Below are 23,122 nucleotides of genomic sequence, written 5' to 3' on the forward strand. Positions count from 1 at the left end.
GTTACAATTTAAATCCTCTACTAGCGGAGAGTGGCTTAAACTGCCTGTTACACTGTGAAGGTCTGTCTCAGTGCCGCCTCTTCCCCAGGAAACACAGCAGGGGTCACGCAGAGTACAACGGCATTTAATGGTCAGAAACAGTTGTACAGTATTACAACCAGCCACGGGAGCTGTGCTGGAGGACCGGGCCCAATCCTTCCCCACCCCAGGCAAAGCAGTACTGGACAGGAGCTGGCATGTGGCTGGGCCCGTGTCCCCGAGGCCTGAGGGGAGACCACAGTGTCATGTCCCTCCCCCCCCACTACCAGTCTGTATTCATCAGAGGAGGGGTGTAAACCCCACATGCAAGAAGAACCCCTTGCCCCCAGTGTCAAATGGGATGGGGATGTGAGAGTTATAATGAAGGGGAAACCCTATATAAGCTGTTAACAGAGTTCAAAGGGGTAGGGATTACCCCCGTTCCGCATCTCTTAAAGGCGCTCACTTTCCCAGTTTCTTCATCCGTTCATCGATGTTGGCAAAATTCCCCTCAACCGTGGACAGGTTTTCACGCATGGTTGTCTGCACCTAGAAAATAACAGAGACGTTTTACTCTCTGTCGGGTCCAGGTGCTTACCTGGATGAGGACCTGGAGAAGTTCTCTTAGAGAAGACAAAAGAGACATGGAAGCCTAGCTGACGGGCCCTGGAGCAGGGAGGTTAGAGCAGCAGTTTTTAAATACCCCTGGAGTCCGATGGACCCAGCTTAGGATCTGCCACGCAGGCAGGACTCAAGCAGTACCACTCTTTGATCTGTTTCATGTGATGAGGAACATGTAAGATTTTGTTGAAGTGAGGGTTTTTATGGACTCAAAACTTAAGGAAACTGCCATGTACAGGAAGGACATACTGTACTTGATATATTTTTTCATTTATCTTGATGGTCCTATCGTGTTGGGCTTCTCAGCTTTAATTCTGCCCTCAGCACTGAAAACAGTGCCTTCCAAGAGAAACCGAGGACTATGTGCTGGGCACTGGTAAGAATGAAGAACGTGAGGCTCTGCCCAGTGTCAGAGAAGAGGTGGCAGAACTAGGCTGGAGCCTGGCTGTTGACTTCAAAGTCCATGTTCCTCCCGATGTGCCGTGCTCTGGATACAGGAGCATTTGGATGAGGACGGGGTAGGTGTTACAGGAAAAACTGAAGTTCACTGGACTCCTAACAATTCACCCGTTGGTGTTTCACCCAATCCGCACAACCCTGAGGTAGGTATAGTTTTCCCGATGGTGAGATGGAAGATCCCAGGTGAAGCAGTTGTCAAAGGTCCCATGACCACTGAAACACAGTAGAGAGAGCAAACTCCTGCCACAATAACGTGCTACGATATGGGCCAAGGCAGAACCCACTAGTCTGTGCTAGCGAAGGGAGGCTGCAGACTAGCAGAGGGGCACACACCTGGGTCAAGAGGGTGGTGTTGTCCTTGAGGGAACTAGCAATCATCTGCTGTGTGGTGTCCAAGTGTGTTAGGAGCTGACCAAACTGCATGGCTGCAAGAGAAGGTAAGAAAGAGACGGGTGAGGTTAGAATCTAAGACAAGAGGGAAGGAAACAAAGACTGCCCACTTTCCACTTCTTAGTTCCCCTGGCCGCCGGCCTCCCACCTTGCTCATGCAGCTGCTTGATGGTGACAAGTCTCTGCACCAGCTCTGGAAGGGTGGAGGCGATGGGGCTCCAGCGCTGTATGGTTTCATATAGCTGATGCACCTGGGGGTGGGGGGGGGGGGGGACATGACAGGGCCCAGAGGGGGTGGCTGAGCGAAGTACACAAGGGTCATTTCAGTAGGGTGGGACAGGACTGAAACACTGCCCTGACTTTCTCAGCTGATCAGAGCTTATGAAGACAGCACCTGGGATTCAATGCTCCCACGCTCTGGCAGGACCACCAGAAGGACTCCAAGAACACGAGGGAACAGGAAAGGGTATAAAAATGAGGGAAAGGGCTCTTCCTGACCTTGCTTTGTGTATCTGCATCCTCTACAGAAGCTTTATGCTTGGCGATCTCATTCACCTTTCCCAGGACACTCTGAAAACACAGACTTAAGGTTGACAGGGCACCCAGGGCTTCCAAAGTCCCAAGATACCTGTAATCCAGTTTGCCCTCCGCTTAGTACCTGTAGCCGAGCCTCCACTTGGTCCAAAACTGCAAGGTCCAGGGCGTTCACCTTTGCTTGCAACAGCTCTACAGTCTCCTGGGGGTGGGGGTTGGGACAAACTTCACGAGAGAGAAAGGATCAGACTAGAAGAGCCCACCCCCTATTCCACTGAAGGGAATTAAGTATAGAGCTACACACCCAAACACAGTTCTCCAAGCAAACCCAATCCCAGTATCACCTCTGTAATCCTAACACCGGTTCCTTTTACACTCACCATAAGAGAGGCTCCCTGTAGACCTGCTGAAAGGGGATTCTAGTTGGGAAAAGGAGGAAAGAAATCAGTGGTTCTTGTATCTCCACATGATTATTACCTTCTCCCATCCTTTCTGGTTCTAGCTGGCAACCCACTGGCTGGTCCGATAACTGAAGCCCTTCCCACTCTTTCCAGGGTTCTGTGGAATGCTGTGGACATTAGGAAGAAGGGCGCGGGATCCAAGGGTCAGACTAAGTAGAGGAGAGCACCTGACCTGAGCATCCTGGTCACAGCGGACGGTCGCTTCCAGCTCTGTCAGGCGCTTCTCAAGTTCTGCAACCTAGAGAGGAGAAAGGAGGTGCGATTCGCCACCCGCCTCCCTGCTGCTGCAGCGGGCACTAAGATCCTGCTCTTCTCTGCTTGTCCACTTGCCATTCCCTCTCTCCTCCTCTCTACTCTGCCCAGGGACTCCTTTCCCTGGAACACATCCCTAGTCACAATCCTAAAATCTTAACTGAAAGTAGATGGGTGAGGGAAACCTGGAACAAGACATCAAGAGGAATCAGAAGCATTCCCAGCACCCTCTCCTCAGATCCGATCCCTTGGAGGGAGGCAGGAAAGTCTTTAGGGCCACCTCACCCCGGCCCCCCAACCACCTCACGCCCATACTTACTTTGGCAGCTTGAGAGAATTTGTCCTGTTCGGGCCGAGAATGTAGTTCGTAAGTGACAAGGCTACTATCTGCAGGGGTCCCACTGGTGGTCTTTCCCCCTGAACCAGCTCCTTTGCTGTTTTTTGTTGCTTCCAGCTGCAGCAGTAGGCGCCTGGGCCAGGAGACCAAGTAGTAAGATCAAGTCTTGAAGCATGTGGGCCAGCCCAGTCACGGTCATTTCTGCCTCATGTTCAGCATTAAGGAAAAACTGGGCTACCTCTCCCCTTAGTATCCTGGCCAGCACCTGGCTGAGTCCCCCTGTGCCCCAATCAGCAATGATTTCCCAACCACGTAGGGCACCCACTTAGCCAGAGCTCCATCGGGGTCAGTGAGGTTGATCGCCGCATCCGGTCCCAGCAGCTTCTCTAGGTGGGAAGCAACGAGCTGCTGCTTCAGGGCTGCTAGCTGTTTAGCCAGTACCACGGGGGTCAGCTTCTCTTCAGTGGCCGCCTCCTTCACCGTTGTCTGGTGTGAAGTAGACAATGAGGGGTGGCAAGTGTGAATCAAGACCAAAAAAAAAGAGGATCAAGACCCTTAAAAATCGCTGTGGCTAGGGGCACCTGGGTGGCTCAGTCGGTTAAGCGTCCAATTGTTGATTTCGGCTCAGGTGGTGATCTCACGGTTTCATGAGTTTGAGCCCCACATCAGGCTCTGTGCTGACCTTGGGAGCATGCTTGGGATTCTCCCTCTCTCTCTGTCCCTCCCCCATTCATTCTCTCTCCCTCTGTCTCTCTCAAAATTAACTTAAAAAAAACAGCAGTGGCTGGAAGTCACTGGATGGTTCTTACCCATCTATGGCATTGAATGTAGATTTATGTATATTCCTAAATCTAGGAACCTCAGCTCCCTTAGCCAGGAGCTTAGGGAATGTTTCTCCTCCTGCTGTGAGGTCCTCCTCTGCGACATAAGTCAGAGCAGAGAGGGGAGAAGAGAGTTTAGTTACCTTGATTTTCTCAACTTCAGTTGTCAGCTCTTGGACCTCATGCAGTAGTCGCTGGTACTTTTGCTGTGGGGTCTCCTTCACTCCCAGACCCTCTCCAAGCTAGAGAGCAAGCACAGACAGGGAAGTTACACCTCTTAATACAGGGAGCTTCAAGAATTTATCCAAGGGGCGCCTGGGTGGCGAAGTCGGTTGAGCGTCCGACTTCGGCTCAGGTCATGATCTCGCGGCCCGTGGGTTCAAGCCCCGCATTGGGCTCTGTGCTGGCAGCTCAGAGCCTGGAGCCTGCTTCAGATTCTGTGTCTCCCTCTCTCTCTGACCCTCCCCAGCTCATGCTGTCTCTCTCTGTCTCTCAAAAATAAATAAACATTAAAATTAAAAAAAAAAAAAAAAAAAAAAAAAAGAGAAAAGAATTTATCCAAACCTTGGGCCCAAGTTATAAGGGTATCCTATCCACCTCAGAATTCACAACAGCCTAGTACAGAAAAACTGGAGGTAGCTAGAGGCCTGGAGACTCTCCAGAGCAAACAGCAGGGGGACTAAGCATCCCGACTGTATCCTGCTGGGTTCCTTAGGACCCCTAATGAGAGAAAAACTCAGAAGCCTGACTGTATCCTTTGGTTTCTCTCCTAAACAGGATCACTGTACCATCCCCACCAACACACACACAACAAACCATCTCATATTCTCCAGATTCATATCCTGTTCTCTTGGTTTTTCCAATACGATCTGAGAAATCTGCCAAGAAAAGAAGATAGAATTGAGGGCCTGATCTAGGCCCAAGGCAGTCATGGACTCAAGTGACTTGACTGTCAGGGCTACCATGAAAGATCTCCATGAACGACCCTTTCCCCAAAGCAAAAGTCACCACCGCCTGAGGATAGGCCTCCCCCCAACCAATTTCCAGCCTGGTCTCACCAAGTCCCTTTGTCCCCACTCTCTTGTCTTTGAACTTGTCATAGGCAGCATTGGGATTGACAATGATGTGCTCCACACTTGTGCTCGTCAGCTCCTCCTGCAGGAATAGGTAGTTTAGGCCAAGGGCAGATTCATTCTCCCCCCAGACTTCCCTGACCCCACAAAATCCCCAAACCATTAGAGGAGACTGGGCCCTACTTTCCCAAGGAAAGAGAAGGGCAGTTCCACTCCAAGCTGCTGAGCTAGGCTCAGCCTAGGAAACAGAAGCTTCCCGGTAAATTTAGTCTCAGTTGTATAAATATTAACACCCTGATTCAAGTGGGAACAGAGGTAGCATAACCTCCCCACCCACTCTGTACATAAGCCTCCCATCCCCCGACCCCATCCAACTGGGCCCTCCCGCTTATCTGGCACACACCATGCACTCAGGGCAAGAAACCAACCTGACCTCTTTTAACCTCCCCCTCCCAAAAGTAAATTTCCTTGCTGCTGAGGAAGGCCATTTCAAGCTAACCTTCCATCCTCCTGGGGGTTGGGGAGAGGAAGGATGGCAGACAAGCAAGCTGCTAACTCCCAGGGTGAATGTGCTGCTGAAGGGAAGACACCAACTCTTAGACACAAGAGGAAGGTTGGCAGAGGGCCTGACCAGCAGTCCTGTTTCCAGGCTGCCATGAGGGTGGGGAGCTCAGGGCACACAGAAAACAGGCAAGAGAGTAATGTATTCTCTAAGGGACATCTTAGAAGCGATAAGCGTATGTGCCATCTGCTTGCCACGAGGACCTGTGGGTAAGGGCCACGCCTAGGTCCTGACATGGAGGTGGCCCAGCATCTTTTCGAAGAGAAGCTGCAGCACCTAACTGTTCTCCCTGAGTCCTTGGCCGTGTCTCAAGCACTAGCTCTTCCATAAATAGGGCGCGTGGTGAAGAGAAGGATAAAGACAATTTACCCTAGGGACCGAAGCAGAGAGGTTTCCTCCTTACTAGTTATCGACTGGCTGTTCAGATTCCAGTAACTACACCAAGCCGGGGCACTCCAAACTACCCAACCCCGTCACTTGTCAGCAGTCCGACAGCTCTCTCTACATTACTGAAGGAGCAGGGAGGAGACCAGAAGTTCTTTTGTGCTGAGGATGCCATCTCCATCTTCTACAGGAGGCAAAGTGAGTCTTTCCTTTCACTACAACAATGGTTCTCACCCCTGCCTGCACAGTTGCATCACTTAGAAAATGTAAAAACAAATCAAAAGACAATTAAAATTAAAAAAAAGAGGCTTGGGCTCGCCTCTGTAGATTCTGATTTAATTGTTCTGGGGTAGGGTTGGGATAGCAGGCCAGTTGAAAAGCTACCCAGATGATTCTAATGTGCAGCCGGGACTGGACAGAGTCTCTGCCTGTGTGTGGGTATTGGGGGTGGGGGCGGAGGATGATGATGGAGAGACATCATGAAGAGCAGCAGCATCTCCGGTCTGCTATTGGAGAAGGAATCAGTGTGAGTGGCAGCTTTAAAAATAAGGGAAAGGATGGAGTAAGGAGAAAACATCAACTTTGATCTTTACCTCTTCTTCAGGGAAGTGCTGAGCAGAGGGGCAAGAGCTAAAGATTAAGGGAAAACAAAAGGGCTCGATGCCCCATAATGCAACGGTAAAGAGACAACTGGGCTCCAAATTATCAGCTCTTTAACCTTCTCTGAAATGTATGGCTAGAACACCCACAGGCCAAATAACTGAGTAGTCTGTGGCCTCTCTTGTCCGAGAAGCACTCCTGATCAGGAGTGGCAACCACCTTCTCTTAAGTTCATAATCAAGAGTATGCCACTCTCCCCTGTGAGTGCTCCAGTCAAGGCCAATGAAGTAGAAATCCATTAAAAAAAAAAAAAAAATCCTCCTAAAAAGAGAAATGGGAAGCACATATAGACCAAGGAATGAAATTAATCATAGATACCATTTGGTAAGCCCTTATTTTGGGCCAGGCACTATGTTGATGAGAACCTACTTTCTTACATGCTTCCTAAATAGGGAAGGAGACGAGCAGAAAAGGATCAACACACAGACCGTGAGTCTCAGAGGTCCTGGACGGTGACAAGAATGAACAGTGCTTTCATGTCACTATTCCCACTTAGGACCATGTCCTGGATCAGGAGAGGAGCTGCCCGACGCGGGCATCATCTCAGAGCCTCTCCAAGGATGTGGCCCCAGGGACTCAGGTGGCCGACACTGTTCAGTCCTCCAGTGGCACCCACTCCGCCAGTGTCTCAGAGATCTGGGGGCATGGGCTAGGGGCAGTATCATTACAGTGATTTGGAAGATGGGAAAAGGCTGTCAGCTGGGGAGGGGCTGGATAGAGGGATTAAAGATTTAGCAGAGACAAAAGGACAGAGGAACAACTGCCCATCACAGCACACCCCATTAAAAAGCAGATGAAAGGTCAGGCTTCTTACCAGCTCCTTGTGGTTTCCCCAGAGGTGAGAAAATCAAAAGAGTTAAAAGGAAAGGGAGTGGGGAAATGGGGGTGAGGGAGGGAAAAAAAAGACAAAATTGTTATTAGCAAATTGTCACATGCACTATATGATAGCTTCAAACACACTGCACCATAGGGCCCAGGGGAGCCTAGCAAAATTTGGGGGCCAAGAAGTTTCAGCTGGAGTCACCACATACCCCAAGAGAAAGAAGAGCCTGGGACCCTTTCCTCTCTGGTGGGGAGACTGTCATGAAGCTTTGCCATTGGCAGCAATTTAAGATCATCTGGGAACCAGTGAGATGTTGCAAGCTAGTGGCATGGAACAGGAAAGTGGGGGGAGACAAGGCTGAGGTGGACAAGGCAGAATGTGAAGCAGAGGCTATGGAGATTCTGAGGACATGTAGCTGATTGAGGGCTCACAATTCTCAAGGTGGGAGCTCATGGTTCAAGTCTTGCTGTCTCTTGGTTTCTCTAGTCTTGAAGAATTAGACATTTGGATGGCAGAATCGGTGACAATGAGGGTGCCCATGTGGATGGTTTGATATGACTTTAGGTTAGGCAGAACAAAATATGTCAGGAGATGGTGAGTTTCAGGAGATATGAAGTCCCTAATTGCAGCTCCGTTCTCATTCTCTGCTGTCAGAGTAGAGACAGGGCAAGTCCTGGTCCCTTGGATAGTCCAGTGTGTTTGTATCCATCTTGATTAGTTGGTAACTCGCCCTGCAGCACTGAGGGAACCAGAGCAACTGGGCCACGACGTGCTAGCACAAAAAGTGTAGAGGACACCAAGATTCACGGGCTACCAGCACATGTGCAGAAAATGTTTCTTCAACCCTCTGTTCTCAAGGTTCACAGAAGTTAGCGGGTGGACAAGAGGGAAAGGTGAGAATATTTTAAAGAGGCCTTCTTTGAGTCCAGCCACATAGATAAAGTTCTCGCTTCTAAGCAAGATTGGTGAGGAAGTGCCAGGAGGCGAAATCTAGCTGTATGCCCTGCCTCTCCAGGAGCTCTACTGATGGGCACACAGAATGGTGGAGGATTGAAGATGGCTGTGTACATGAAAATGCATGCTGGGACAAAGACAAGTGCTTCCTGCCCCAGAGATTTCAGCTAGGTACACCTGAGCCTCAACCTCTCCGTCCTGTCTGATGCCAGGGTCCAGCTAATCCAAGACTCCTGTTTCAGCTCAGGGTCGAGGCGGATCCAGGCCCTGTGGTCTACACTGGGATGTCTCTGCGCAGAGTGAGTATAAGCACTCACAGGTGCACGCATGCAAACATACGAGGGGAGGCACACACACACACTACCTTTCTCTTACTTGCCCCACCAAGCTAAAACCAGCTTGGGAGAAACTCAAAGAAGGAGAGAACATTGAGCCGTAAGCTCAAGTTCAAATCATGAGGAACAAGCAGAATGGGGGAGGACAGAAAATCAAAGAAAAGGAAAAGTGGTATATTAGTTTGTAAACAGTATATACCATCTCCAGGGCTGTCCCACGGGTGCATTGTGGGATGATGAGTTTTTCCTCATCATCATTCTTATAACCTAGAGTAGTGACAGTCACCATGGAAACAGTACACCCAGCCACCTCGATTGGAAAATTCGAAGTGCCCTGAACTCAGGTACCAGCTTACCTGGTACATGACTTCCAGTCCCTCTCACTAATGGACCCCCTGACTCCCCAGGACTGTTTGGCTTAATGGCTGTGCCTCAGAGGGCAAGACCTGAGGTTCTAGATCAGACAGGGAAAGAGGCCACTGCTGCTCTCTGAGCTCTATGCCAACACTGCAGCCAGGAGAACTTCAGAACCACGATGACAAGGAAGTTGGAGAGTGCTGTAGAATAAAACTGTCCAGGATGGATCAACACAATGCTGACCATTCATCCATGGTCAGGAGGGGTACAGAAACAGAGACTCATGAAAGCACAAATAACCCAAGTTATTACTTTAAAATTGCACGTAACACTCCTTTTCCATCCCATTTACCTTTGTCTAAAGGCTTAGCACAGGAACATTAAAACGAGTTTTTCCAAGGGGTAATCTACATACAGCTAGGAAGTGAGGACTGTGATTGTCCTCCTTGTTCTTCACCCTTGTCCAGAATGGCTAACAGTCCTTTTCTCCTAACTTCATTTCACTCTGAGGAGAAAAGAGCCAACCCCCTTCTAACTCCAGCGTCTAAATGCCTCATATCCAAAAGCATTCCTAGCCTCCATGTTTCTATTCCATCCTCCACTGGACAGTTTTATTTTGCAGACCCCATAAGGGAAAGAGACAATGATTCATGGACCATAGTTGTACTTCTAAACCTGGATTAATGATTTTTAAACACAAGGCCAGCAGGCCCCTTAGTGACTCCGCTAGGGACTCAATAGAATTTAAAACGATTAGCTACACCAATAGCACAGTGACAGCGCATTGCATGCAAGATGGCAGATGAAAAAAAAAACATGCAGAGAAGAAGCATCGAATGGTCTTACTTGTGCAAACTAGTGTCCAGGCAAGGTGGTGAGGAGGGAGGATGGGGGAAGCATTAGGAAAAACTCAGGTAAGTTCAAGAGTGCCAACAGTCAATGAACACAATCAAGCAAACTCTATGATATCTCAATCCATAAGGAAGACAACGTACTGTTTCTCATCTCGGGCCGGGGAAGGGTTCCGCAGTATCTGCCCTTTGAAGAACAGCCTCTGCCAGGGCCCCATCGAACTATGGCTAGGTCACCTCTCCCCTTTCACATGGCATTAGAGATGGATAAGGCATAAAGGGAGAAACTATACCCTGTTTCTAGGGAGGTTTTCTAAGTTTACTTTCCTCGCTCCAGCAGTTCAAAAGCCATGAGCAGAATGCCTTACCGACCCAAAGGAGGCTGTGGGCCCAGCAAGGAGGGAATTCCAGTTGGGAATTAACTTTCCTGATAAGACATTTTAAAAAAAGTCTCCAAACAGTCCCGCACCCAAATTGACCTAGGAGTGTCTGAGATACAGAGATGAGATTCTCCCAGATTGAAGAAGAAAGGGCTAGCCTGTGCATCTGCCTGGCCCATTCATTTTAGAATATTTTACTTCCTGCTAAAATTGTTTTAAAGGGATAACAGGAAAATCAGGATCATCTTTAGCAAAACTTAAACCTTTTACACTACTTTCCTCCCTCATCCTCCCCACTATGAGAACTGTAATACTTTTACGTTTAGGTTAAACTAGCAATTACAATCTTTAAGGGATGTTAGAGAACATTATCTCCTCCAGCACCTCATTTTTTTTTTTTTCCACAGTGGGAAAATCAGAGGAAGGAGGTTAAAAGATAGTGAGGGTCCACACTTTGGTTATTTCTTTAGATAAAAATCTGGAGATCCCCCAAAAGGTTCCATAAGGATTTGGTCATATTGGTTGTCTTCAGGGAAGGGAACGGAGTGGTGGCAGGCAGGGCTAGGAAGACACTTTTGCTCTATGTGCCTATACTGTCTATTTTAAAAACTGATCAAATTAAAGTTGAAAATAATCTGGAGACTAAGGCAGAACATTCCGTTGCTGGGAGTTAGGAAGGTGACTGAACACCTCGTGGTTCAGCCACGATACTGGTGATGTGCACTGTCATCTGTGCTAGGTCTTGGGAAGGCAGGTGAAAAAGCTATAGGCTGCTAGTGACAATCCAGACCTCACCAACACGAGGTTTCTGGACTAAGTACAACTCACATCTCTTCAAGTTGCACATTTACATCAATATTAAGAGCAGGAACAGAACCATTACTCAGCTGACTTCCCGAAGGCTGTCCTCCTAAGGCCCACAGGGACACCCAGAGGCCAGAGAAATTAGCTGACATCAGTAAACATCTCAGCTCCCTGCCCCCACCTGGGCTCCTGAAGCAGCTGAAGGTCTCCCCACCTCACCCACTCCTGCCTAGTGATGAAGAGTCATTTAGTTGAGCCTTAGGTGACGCTGGCAACTCGACTCTTCCTGCATGTACCATCCAGCTCCCATCACTCCTATTCTGTCATCCTAGGCAGTATGCTGCAGGACGTGAACACTTTGGGTATCCGCTCCCTATCAGCCACCCCACTTACTACTGAAATAAGCTGTTCAATGGGGAGAAACAGCCAATCACGGCTGCATATTCAGGGGCGTCCACGCTTGTCATCTTATTAAGAAATATTCCAGTACTTTCAAAAGGAAAACTACAATGTATGTTTTGGTTTGGAAAGGGGATTGCTGTGATACTGCCAGTCTGTATGCTAGTCAGTGACAAATGGACAAACTTCCATTGATCATCTCACCATGAAGGCTTGATACTTTATAGGCAGAGGCCTAGGCCAAAGTTGAACCGTCTCTGAAACAGGGCAGAGGACTGAAGTCCTCAGCTTATACACGCCTGCTCTGTGAGGTCAAAGGCAGCTTCCTAATAAGATACATCTGGAGTGACAGGTGCACACCCAGGTCTTTCAGCAATGACATCTGCATTATCTCCAGATACTCAAGCTTGGGGGACAGACTGACATGCCAGAAAGTACAGAAGCCACAAGGAACACACCACTGAGAGGAGACAGGGAAGGTGTTCCCACAAAGTAGGAACCACTTCCACACAGGGGAAACCAAGTAAGGAATAAGAGAGTACGCCAAGCCATACATTATAAGCCAGCAGCCAGCATTCTCCAGGATTAACCAGCCCCACAGACATAGCCACAGGACTTACAGACACACATACTGAGCCTGCTTTATCATCCATGTGACCTCAGCCCAGTTCTCTTTGGAACAGAACCTAAAACACATCTTGTAAGACACGCTTTACTAGTAGACCTTTGTTCTCCTTGGCCCTTAACATACAAGTTTTTACTGTGTTGGTTTCCATTCACTTAATTTTGTTTACTACATGTTTCCTATATGTATCCTAACTCCCTCACTAGTCTGGGGGATCCTTGAGGGTAGGGACATTTATTCCTCTGCGCTGCACAAAAACCAACACAGAATGAACACATTCAATAAATAATGCTAAGTGGTTCCCCTCATGGTTAAAATGTGTCCACAGCTAATTCCTTCCTCAGAGTTCATCTTAGATCTGAAAGTGCTAAGACACTCTCCTTTGCTGATATGAAATATTTATGTTCTTTCTCAATTTTTTTTTCCTCTGACCATATTCCTTATCTTTGTACAATCTCCACATCATTTTCTCACTCCTTGCTCAAAGGATACTGGGTATTCATGTAAAAGTGTATTCCTCTATACTTCAAAATCTAGCTCTTGGTAGGATACACTAATGGACATGTATTGAGTGAAATATTTTATGAAATCAAAGGCCTAGTTCCTAACCTCAAGTAGTCTGTAAGTGCTCAGACTCCATGATTCATTACCATGGATTAGCATCCAGAGGTCTACCTAAATCACTAGCCCCAAACTAAACTGTTTTGAGAGATATTTCGACTTTGTTTAAAAAACCCAAGGATCAGGACTTGTTGGCTATAATTCCACTGACTTCAATCTCCTTCCTGGCATGATTTATTGCAACCTACATACCTCCCAGGCTGGGTTGGCATACCCGCTTATTGTTGTGGCTCACCAGAAAAGGGAAAGGGTCTGCCTAGGGGAGAGAGGTTAGGGTCCAGAGGAGTCCTGAAGCAGCACATGGTCTTACCGCATCAAACTCCGCTTGATCATCCTCAGGTAGGTCGCTGGTTTCATAAACATCTGGTTCGTTCCTGGCCTGCAGATAGAAGCAGTGACCACCCTACCTCATTACCCAGCATCCACCAATATCCCTAAACCACTCCATTTGAATAAGCTAACAGAGAAGGCAGGCTGTGAGGCCAAGATTCTGTCCCTTCTCTTCCACCTGCCCAGGGAACTGTATGTCAGTTCCCAGTCTTGAAGGCATTGGGATGACAGCAGGGACAACTGGGACCTCATGGTAGGTGGCGAGTGCAAGTGATGACAAAGATGTTATCCTGAATCAGAATGGGGGCGGGCCCTTGGCAATCATTATATCAGAAGTAGGAGAGGGCTATCTTCAAATTAGGCCACAGCCTATACACCACTACCCTAGCACACTGGCACAAAGGTTTAGAGTGACTCAGGACCTTAGTATTCAAAAGTACTGTGACCCAACCCCCACCCTTGAGAATGCAGGCAGGGCAACACAAAAGGAGGGTACAGGCCGGCATATGTGGGGGTCGGCCACGGGGGTGGTCGGGTTTCTCGGAGGGCAGAATTTTCTATCTGGCACAAGAAGGGTTCTGCCAGGTTAACCTCTTCTTTGGCGGGTTGTAGGCCATCACCAAGTGGCCTGGTATGTCTGTTTGGAGTGGGGATGGGGGGGGGGGATAATGGGGAGATTTGGGGAGACACGGGTGGTGCTGACACGGCTGGAAGAAACACTAGGGCACAAGCGATAAGCGCCCAGAGACGATGTCTGGGCGGAGAAACCGGCGACTGCCGGAAAAGGGGCCTGGTAAGCCATTCCGCGGCAGGGCCAAGTCGGGTCAGAAGACTCCGGAGGGTGCTGCGGCCCGTCGGGGAGCCAGGGGCTGGAGCCCTGGGGCGGAGGAGGGGCTGCAGGCGGGAGGGGTCACGGGTTAGTGTCTGTTGGGGGTCCTTAGTAGGTCGGGGGTGCGGTCCTGGGAGCCGGGGCTGGCCCTGTACTCACAATGCCGGGAAGATCGGCGTACTTAGGGTCCGCCATGGCGGCGGCGAGGCGGGGTTGGGGGACCGGGGCCTCGGCGGAGCCGGGGCCGGTGTTCGGGTAGGGGAGAGGCTGGGTCCGGGTCCCGGGCTAAGGCGGCGGCAAAGGGAGCGGCGGAGGAGGTGGAGAGCAGGAAGTCTCGCGACAGGAATCTCACAGGAGAGAGAAGGGCAAGGCAAAAGTCGCGAGAACAGCCCGCTACCACACCCCTGGAGAAGCCGGGATTGGCGAAAATGCGGCCAGGGAATGAGGTAATGGCGAGGGACGCAGCCTGGGATTATGGGACCTGTAGTCTTGGCCGATAGGGGCTTGGACGGAGAACGACAATAACGCGCCTTGGGAGTTATTTCACACAACTTCTTTTCTTTCATTTTTACATCAGGTCTATGATAAATGTTTTATAATTCCTGTTTTTCAGAAGAATTCGTTTGGGCTTCCAGAAATTAAATGACTAGATAAAAATCACACATCCTGTCATGCTGTGGCACAGAAAGGGCTTCAAAAACAATAATAGCAGGTAAAATTTAGTAAAGGCTTAGTCATGTTAGGAATGAAAATAATCTCCTCAAGTTAGAGATATCAGATAAAATACAGGACGCCTAGGCAACTTTGAACTTCAGATAAATAATAGTTTTTGTAGTATAAGTATGCCCCACATCATTTTTGGGATATACTAACACACACACACACACACACACACACACACACACACACACACACACTCACACACACACTAATAGTTTTTAATCTGAAATTCAAATTTAACTGGGCATCCTGTTTTGTTTTTCAAATCTGGCAATCCCATCTCAAGTTCATAAATAGGTAAGTGGTAGCTGTATGTCTGAACACACTCTGTGCTTTTTTTTAAAATGGTTTTTTTTTTTTGAGAGAAAGACACACACACACACACACACACACACACACACACACACACACACACACAGAATCTGAACCAGGATCCAGGCTCCCAGCTCAAAGCTGTCAGCATAGACCCCAAGGCGGGGTGCCAACTTGGGAACTGGGAGATCGTGACCTGAGCAGGAGTCCGAAGCTCAACCTACTGAGGCACCCTCTGTGGGTGAGAGGCGCCCCATGAACACCCTCTGTGCTCTTAACCACTTCACTAATAGTTTTCAGACTTCTGAATTTTCACAGTTCAGTAAAATTAAAATTAATTCTGCCATTACTGCACTAGAAAAAGAAAACACTGTTTACTATAACCATCATTTCTTAGTAGAAAAGTAGGAAGGACATACTCTCAGAATGAAAGGCCATCCTTTGAAACTTAATAAATCTAGCTTTATGTAAAACTTACTGCATCACGTGTGGATGTTTTTTTGGGGGAGGGAGGGGCCTATACCCAGTACATTTTTGTCCCTGACCCTCCATAGACAAGCTTTTTTTTTTTTTTTTTTTTTTTTAAGACAAGCATTTTTTGCAACTCCACTAAGGCTGCCACCCTGGAGTCCCTGGGGACCTGAGTTTGGGATGTTTTCCAGAAGGCTTCCTGAGCTTTCAGGATGCTGCAACACTTGGAAATAGTGCCAGACCAAGTGACTGGAGAGATGCTGATGTTCCTGAGTTTGGAACTCATTGTCATTCTATGCATACTCTCCTGGCTTTTTCCCCAAACCTCTACCCCTCTTCCATCCATCCATCCGGTTTCTTATGCTGGACCCTTTTTCTTCAGTTTCCTTAAGATTCAAGGTGGGTTAGAGGTATAGGCCCAACAAGGGGAAGCCCTCAGCTGAGTTCTGTGCAGTTAGTTCTTGTCTGGCCAGGCCACCATTCTCTCACTTTTGCCTCATAATGTCCAAGTGACCTCAGACAATTGCTAGGCAAAACTTCCATCCCCTCCTCCCTTCTCCCATCACCCCACTCCTCCCCTTGGCCTAGAGCCTCAACTCCTGCAGTCCAACTCTCTGTTGGCTAGCAAGGCCTGTGACGTGAAGAAAAATCAATTTGGCCAGCTTCTAGGTGGTTCTGCCCAGGGGCTGCAGCAGGAGTCTGACCTGAGGGGAGGAAGGACAAAGAATCTCTAAGGCTTTTTTTTTTTCTTTTTTCATTTTGCTAGGGAAGGGGGAGAAACAGAACAAGGCCTGAGAAAGGGGCTGGGGTGTTGGGACTCTGACCAATGGTAACTTGGACAGGAAACACACAGGTGCCTAAACCTGCCTGAAACCTAAAGGCAGAGGTCTGCCCTATAGGTTCTCAAAGCCCTTGTGGCCTTCCCCACCCTCATCATTACCCCTCCTTCATTGTTTTCTGACTCCCTTTCTCTTGCAAAAGCTTCTCCTGCCCACCTTATGCCCAGCCCCAGCCTATGAGGCAAAAATGAGAATTTTATTTGCTTTTGAATTCTAATAGCCCAGAACCAGAGTTTGTTTTCCTTCACACGGGGGACCTGGTGTGTATAGTGGGGAACGAGCGCACCTTTGGACGTAGAAGGGGTTGGGACTAGCCTCTCCCCTGACACCCCTGTCTGAAAAATGAGACCTGGACACCCTCCTCCACAGGGGTATAGGCAGCTGCCCTTGAAAATTGAGTGGGTTGGGAATCTTGTGTGAGGGGGTTGGGGATGGAGAATGAGAAGAAGGCTCTCAATATGGAGAGAGGACAGTGACAGGGGCGGGGCGGGGGTGGGGGAGGAGGATGTCCCGGAATAAAAAGGGTGCAAACGCCGTTGACTCTCTTCCCTACCCAGGCGACAAGCCCACCTCAGCCCCCTTATCCCTTCCAGAGGGGTGGAGTCCGAGGGAGGGACAGGCAGGCCAGGGAGGTGGGGAGCTGGGATGCAGCGAGTGACTTGGGTGGGGAAGGGGTGAGGGCGAGGTTACCTAGGAGCTTCGGGGGTGAGGGAGGAGGCGAGAGGAGAGAACCGGCGCCCCCTCGGGTGGACGCCGAACGGGAGGCCCCCCGCGAAGGAAGCCCCGCCCGCCGCCGCCCCGCCCAGGCCCGCAGCGCGGCGCTGCAGCGCGAGGGGCGGAGAGGCAGAGAGCCGAGAGAGGAGGACCAGACGCCCAGGTCGCCTGCATCCCTGTGCCGCAGGAGCGAGCAAGCGCGCCCCGGCCCTGCTCCCCAGCCTTCGCCCGGGCGCCCCACCTGCTTCCTCGGTCCCAGAGACCGAGCACCTGTCCTCCGCCTCGGCTTCAGCTGAGCCCCCCTCCTCCGGAGCGCGCACAGCCCTGCTGCCAGAGAAGTGCTCCAGCCTGTCGCCGGCGACCACCATGGCGGAGACCAACAACGAATGCAGCATCAAGGTGCTCTGCCGATTTCGGCCCCTGAACCAGGCCGAGATTCTGCGGGGAGACAAGTTCATCCCAATTTTCCAAGGGGACGACAGCGTCGTTATTGGGGTGAGTGTCGCCCCGGGAGGGAATTTGGGAAGATTCTACCCCGCCCCCGCCGAGTCTTAGCCCCTGGCTGTCACTGCACCCCCTCCCCGCCGCTCAGCCTCCATCCTCCGCCGCAGCCCCTCCTCTCCCCTGCATCAGGATGACTGGGTGTGGCCTGGCCAGGCTGGTGGCCAAGTCTCCGCAGAGTGGGAGGGGGCTACTTCCTCGCAGTCGGGGGACCCAACTCCCCTTTGCTGCTCGCTGCAGCGTCCGCACCCCTCAGAGCCGGTCCCATGTTTTTCTGATGTTTTCCCTCTCCCCTAGAGAAAGCACATCTTCCCTTTGTTATTGGCTCGGATCTCTACCCCCACCTCCCAGGAAGGGAGGGGGTAGACCAGTGGATGGGCTAGATGACAGGTGGGCAGTCCAGGGCTTCTGCGGGCGGAGGTATAAATGAGAGTGGGCTCTAGGACCAAGCCCTCCGTCAGCCCCTGAAGTAGTTGCAGCCTAGACTGGGGCGGAGGGCACAGATCTGATGAAGGGTTTTCTGAGGAATACATTGATGCCACACCCAGTCGGGGAGGGGGGCTCTGGGGTCCTAAGGAAATGTCTGCCTTTCCCTCCCAGGTACAGTAGGAAGAGGATTTCAGACACCCCAGTCCCCCCTAACAAATAAAAATAACCAAATCCTGAGGTCTTAATAGGTACTTGCTTATTCATCCTTTCTCTTGATGATCCAGTAAAAAAAGTAGCAAGTCGCTTCTACCTCATCATGACAGCCCTATCCGTGGAGGAGATCTTATTAAGGAGGACTGATGTTTCCTGTGGGTTTGTTACTTGACGTGTATTATTTAATCCTCAAAACAACACTCTGAAGTAGGTATTAATGTTTCCATTTTACAGATGAGGAAATTGAGGCCCAAAGAAGTTGAATGACTTTCTCAAGGTCACACTGTTAACTCATAGATCTGAACCTTAATCTGTAACTCCAAAGCTCATAGATTTTCCTATCACACTGCCTCTGCGGATTTCTCTTCTGGACCTTTATCTGTGATGGCCTAAAGGGAATTCCTAGGGAATTCATCACCCACCCCTCCTTTCCGAGGTTGGTAGGGATGTCAGGCTATGGAGTGAAAGGATCTGGGTGCCGAGTCCTGTAAGGCTTTGAGGGGTGCTGGGCCAAGAAACTGCAGCTAATTGGAGAAGGGAGGGGCACATATGAGGACTGCTGTCAAGGTCAGGAGCACTGTTTATATATCTTTGGTCCACAGTGCTTGGCACAAGGCATGCTTATTAAAGGAATTAAGGAAAGATGGGGAGGGAGCATGAGCCTTTTGAATCAGTGAGAATGGGACTTTGAATAAACATGTTTTAAGAAGAGCCTGCTTGTATGTCCCGTCCCCAAGGACCCCAGTCTGTCACCATGCTGAGCTGTCACCAACTGAACTCAAGTGGGTGCCTCTGCCTTGTGTGTGTGGTTACATATGTGTGTGTTCACCACATACAGAGGGCTCTTGTCTTTCTTTACCTCAAGGGCCTTAGGCTTTACAGTCTGGTCTGTCTGGCCAGGCTAACATGACTAGCCTGGGGGATCCTCTCCAAGTAGTCTGGACAGCAAGCATTAGCTGTGAGAGTTAGAGCTTGATGGTCCCCTGAGGTATGAAGGCTGAGAAACAAGAGGGAGGTGGTCATGGGAGAGCCCATCCACAAAAGGCTTCTACTGTGAAGCCTAGTTTCCTTGCTTTATTTTTTTCAGGTAAGTCTGAAAAACTCCTTTAGGCTCTCAGGCCATCCCAGTGTGGCGGGCATGGGGCATGGGGTGATGTTGGGAGAAGGAGCGGTGGTATTGATCTGTCCAATTTGCTAAACAGGAAAGACACAGTAGAAGGTGGAGAAGGGGGAGAGATGAAGAGAGGCCCAGGGCCCCCTGCCAATTCAGATTGTATCTTAGTTCCACAGCTGGTCCTTCCCTGTCTGTTTTGCCTGATATTTACAGGGCTGCACCTTTGTCTCACTGTGTATATTCCGTTGCCCAAGCCCTTCCTGTCAATCTCTCTGGCCGAGATAGATGCTGCTGGGGGGCCATTTTGTCTCAGGCAGCGTCCTTGGAGCTTGCCTTCCCAAGCTGACTGTTCCTTGCTCATTTGGGAGGAGGAGGGCTATAGGCGAAGGGATTCTGAGGTGACCCTTGAGTCCCACCAAGGGGAGTAAATCCCCTACCCACTTTCCTCTTTCTTCCTCGGTCTCCCTTTGGGGCCCAGCATCTGAGGAATTAATGGAGGAAGCTGCTTCAGGAAGGTGAGGGAAGAGTGAAGGGGGAGACAATAATCTCTCCAAACCCAGTCCCTGCTCCTCTCTCTAATGGCTCTCCTCTCTGCCTCTGCGGCACTGCGGCTAGCTCTGGCTTCAGAGTCCCTAGTGTTTGTGGGCTTTTTCTGCTTGGCAAATAAGCTAGAAAGATAGCTCTTTCAGCCCTATCCCTCCCCCATTCCCCTGACTTCTCCTAGCAATCTGGGGGATGGGACTTAGCCAAAGTTAATGGCCTGAGTCATAGTAGAAGGGTGTCTGGGTCACTGTCTGTGTGCTGTGTACCTTGTTTTGCTCTCTGTGTCACTCAGAATCCAGTGTGACTTTTTCACTGGACCCATTTAAGTGTTTCTCTGCTTTGGTCTTGGTGGGCAAAGTATCCTGGTGCCTGCTGTCTGGGCTGTTGTTGCCTCTATACCAGACATGGGAGGGATGACAGTAAGACAATGCACTCTCCCTCCCTCCCCCTGTTGCTCTCTCCCTCATTCATTCAAGTGTCCACAATATTTCCTCCCTCAGGTCTCCTAATGGGTTAGTAGGCAGGCAAAATCCAGAACTATCAAGTACTTCATTTAGGAAAGCAGGCAAAAATCCAGGACCATCAAGTACCTTGTTTGGAAAAGCTAGGTTGGGACCTGATGGGTTATTGGATAAGAGTCAGTATTGTTTGGGGTGGCCTAGGATTCCTTTGATATCTGAAGAGGGGGAGCAGGTCTCCCTTTAGCTTTGGGGGAGTCTCATAAAGGAAAAGAGAGAGGAGAGGTAATGTTCACCATGGCCAGTGTCTCTCCAGCATTGCCATGGCAACAATCCCCAGGGGTGTCACCATGGAAATCAGGCCTGGTGCTCAGAAGTCCAGCTTTTACCAAGTGCTTTACTGAGGGTTGCAAAGGTTGGTCATCTTGGGACCCCTGATCTTAGGCCCTCCATTAGCTTTAGTCAGCTCACATAATGGAAAACTACTGAAAGGTGCCAAGAGACACAAATGGAGTAGGCAACAACAAGGAGGTGTGGGGTGGGGAGAACAGAGCCCTGGGCTGAGGGACTCTGAAGGTGGGCTCTCTGGAGAAGGCTGTGAGGAGTGCTTAGATGCTGTGGGTAGGGGAGTGGATCTCAGGGGCATTCCTCAAAGGTGGAGAGTCTCCCTGAGTGTTTCTAATGAAATAAATCTTCCAGTCTCTGATGCTGTCATGGTGAGGGAGGGAGTTCCTGAGAGAGGATGGGTGAGAGAATCACATATTTCTGAAGATGGGGTTGAGGTTGGAAAAAAGGAGTGATGAAACATCTAGAGTCTGGAAACATTTGGAGAAATGTCCAAATGGGGAGGGGGGTGTGTGGCATGTGGCGAAGGGGAAAGGAAAGCCATGATAAGGATCTGATGCAGTGCTCAGTGTTCAGGCACTTCAGTTTTTGAAATTTTGAGAAAGAGAGGGAGAGAGAGAGAGAGAGAGAGAGAGAGAGAGAGAGAGAGAGAGAACACAAGCCAAGGAAGGGCACAAGAGAGAGGGAGACACAGAATCCAAAGCAAGCTCCAGGCTCTGAGCTGTCCAGCACAGAGTCTGACTCTGGGCTCAAACTCAAACTCACCAACTGTGAGATCATGACCTGAGCCCAAGTTGGATGCTTAACTGACTGAGCCACCCAGGCGCCCCAAGTTTTTGGATCAGTATGGCACTGGGGGTCTGGATTCAGATTGCTTGGGTTTGAGACCATGCCCTACCATTTCTCAGTTGTGTGACTGTAGGCAAGCTACCTTACTTCTCTGAAACTCAGTTCCCACATCTATAAAATGGAATAATAACAGTACATATCTTTTAGGATTGCTGTGAACATTAAATGAGATAATGCTTGGGGCGCCTGGGTGGCTCAGTCGGTTAAGCGGCCGACTTCGGCTCAGGTCGTGATCTCGCAGTCCGTGAGTTTGAGCCCCGCGTCTGGCTCTGTGCTGACAGCTCAGAGCCTGGAGCCTGTTTCGGATTCTGTGTCTCCCTCTCTCTGACCCTCCCCTGTTCATGCTCTGTCTCTCTCTGTCTCAAAAATAAATAAACGTTAAAAAAATTAAAAAAAAATAAATGAGATAATGCATATTGCTTAGCACAGTGACAGACACATAATAAACTCCTGATAAGAGTTAGATCTTGTTATAATTGTATACATGTTGTCTCCCCACAAGCTAGCCTTTGACACATTGGGAAGTAGTTAACATTTCCGCTTCTTACTAGTTGTTTTATCCAAACATCCAGGTCTCTAGTATCTTTTTACACTCTTACTCCATCAATATCTGTATTTACTTGACAAATATTTATGAAGAACATCCTGTGGGCCAAGGACTGGGCTCGATGTTGGGGCTTTACAGGGAATCCCTGCCTTCAAGAAACTCTTGGTCTATGTGGTGATCCAGGCTGTGGAGTGGTCTGGGCAGAAGCCTGAGAGGGGGCATCAGAAATGGCTAAAAAAGGAAGGAAGGAAGGAAGGAAGGAAGGAAGGAAGGAAGGAAGGAAGGGAGGGAGGGAGGAAGGAAGGAAGGAAGGAAGGAAGGAAGGAAGGAAGGAAGAAATGGCTTTTGCTAACTATACTCACTCCCCCAGATTCTGATAAGAAACTTCCCACAACATACTATAGTCCGACTCAAAGTAATTGTGTGTCATGAAAAGACATAAATAATGGTGATGTTTCCCATGTGAGTAGTCTAGAGGCAAAATAAGTAGAAAACCACTGGTCTAGTTATTTGCATAAAAATAGCTGACAAACAAATTCATCTTGAGTTTAATCAATAGAAAATTTAAAACAAATCAACAATTTAACAGAAATAAAAATCTTAAGATAAAATAATGAACTAAACTTGGAATTTAAGGGCCTAGCCAAGAGTAAGGAAGAGATAGAAGGCCTTTCCAGAAACCCTGAAATTATAATCTGTGTCTATGGCTTTCCCTGCTTATGAGTTTCCTAAGTGGACCTATTTTTAGTTCTTGGATACCTTTTAGCCTCACAGTACGGAGAACACCACCCTTTTTACTCTCTGTGGTCTCTTCCTTCTTCTTGGCCTAGGCTAAGAAAAGGGGTTCTCAGGCAATAATTGCCTTCAGCACTTGGAGAGCGCCCTCCATTTTAATGCATGCATAGCCTCCTGTAGAATCCTTTAAGTGAGAGGATGAGACAAAGGGAAAGGAGGGAAAGAGTTGGTACCCATTTTCCCAGACGGGAAGAAGGGAGGGGCAAAATTGGCTCCAGAGTTCTACTTAACCCCCTTTGGCTGCATTCCTGGTTTCAAGAAGCATAGATAGCCATCATTGGTGGAGAAGAGGCAAGAGTCATTGGCTTGAGATAGACGTGTTTGTCTCTGTTTCTCGGCTGCTGGATGGGAGAAACACTGAGTTAGATTACAATTCAAGAATCAATTTTCAA

General features: G+C 49.3%; 2 protein-coding genes across 5 annotated transcripts in view; one reads left to right on the forward strand and one right to left on the reverse strand.

The window, feature by feature from the left end:
* Positions 1-103: 103 nt before the first annotated feature.
* On the reverse strand, positions 104-14,252 carry DCTN2 (dynactin subunit 2). 2 transcript variants are annotated; one of them, XM_042992616.1, is made up of 15 exons: positions 14,040-14,252; positions 13,032-13,100; positions 7,387-7,392; positions 4,952-5,048; positions 4,710-4,771; positions 4,037-4,135; positions 3,398-3,558; positions 3,055-3,205; positions 2,656-2,721; positions 2,403-2,441; positions 2,147-2,224; positions 1,987-2,058; positions 1,637-1,739; positions 1,432-1,523; positions 104-567 (listed from the first exon to the last, which is right to left on the reverse strand). In XM_042992616.1, the coding sequence occupies exons 1-15, from the start codon at positions 14,073-14,075 to the stop codon at positions 481-483; spliced, it is 1,218 nt and encodes a 405-aa protein (XP_042848550.1). In that variant the 5' UTR covers positions 14,076-14,252; the 3' UTR covers positions 104-480. The 2 variants fall into 2 exon arrangements, with proteins under 2 accessions (XP_042848550.1, XP_042848551.1); XM_042992617.1 differs by lacking the exon at positions 7,387-7,392 and having other exon boundaries at positions 14,040-14,251.
* A 2,666-nt stretch (positions 14,253-16,918) lies between these two features.
* The window catches only part of KIF5A (kinesin family member 5A), a 29,414-nt gene continuing 23,210 nt past the window's right edge, over positions 16,919-23,122 (forward strand). For 2 of the 3 annotated variants that reach the window (XM_042992618.1, XM_042992619.1), the window contains exon 1: positions 17,229-17,431. In XM_042992618.1, the coding sequence (XP_042848552.1) occupies positions 17,303-17,431 (129 nt within the window). In that variant the 5' untranslated portion in view covers positions 17,229-17,302. Of the gene's footprint in view, positions 17,432-23,122 lie in introns of all 3 variants that reach the window. The other variant, XM_007074981.3, reaches the window with a different exon arrangement.

The sequence above is a fragment of the Panthera tigris genome, chromosome B4 (genome assembly GCF_018350195.1).
Source record: "Panthera tigris isolate Pti1 chromosome B4, P.tigris_Pti1_mat1.1, whole genome shotgun sequence".
Taxonomy (NCBI): domain Eukaryota; kingdom Metazoa; phylum Chordata; class Mammalia; order Carnivora; family Felidae; genus Panthera; species Panthera tigris.

What these genes read in the sequence shown, in the direction of transcription:
- DCTN2 (XM_042992616.1), bottom strand. Translation starts at nt 14,075, where the DNA reads ATGGCGGACCCTAAGTACGCCGATCTTCCCGGCATT. An exon ending in CTGAAGTTGAGAAAATCAAG is followed by an intron (nt 3,559 to 4,036) that starts GTAACTAAACTC and finishes ACTTCACACCAG; the next exon opens with ACAACGGTGAAGGAGGCGGC. An exon ending in GCTGTGACCAGGATGCTCAG is followed by an intron (nt 2,442 to 2,655) that starts GTCAGGTGCTCT and finishes TTTCCCAACTAG; the next exon opens with AATCCCCTTTCAGCAGGTCT.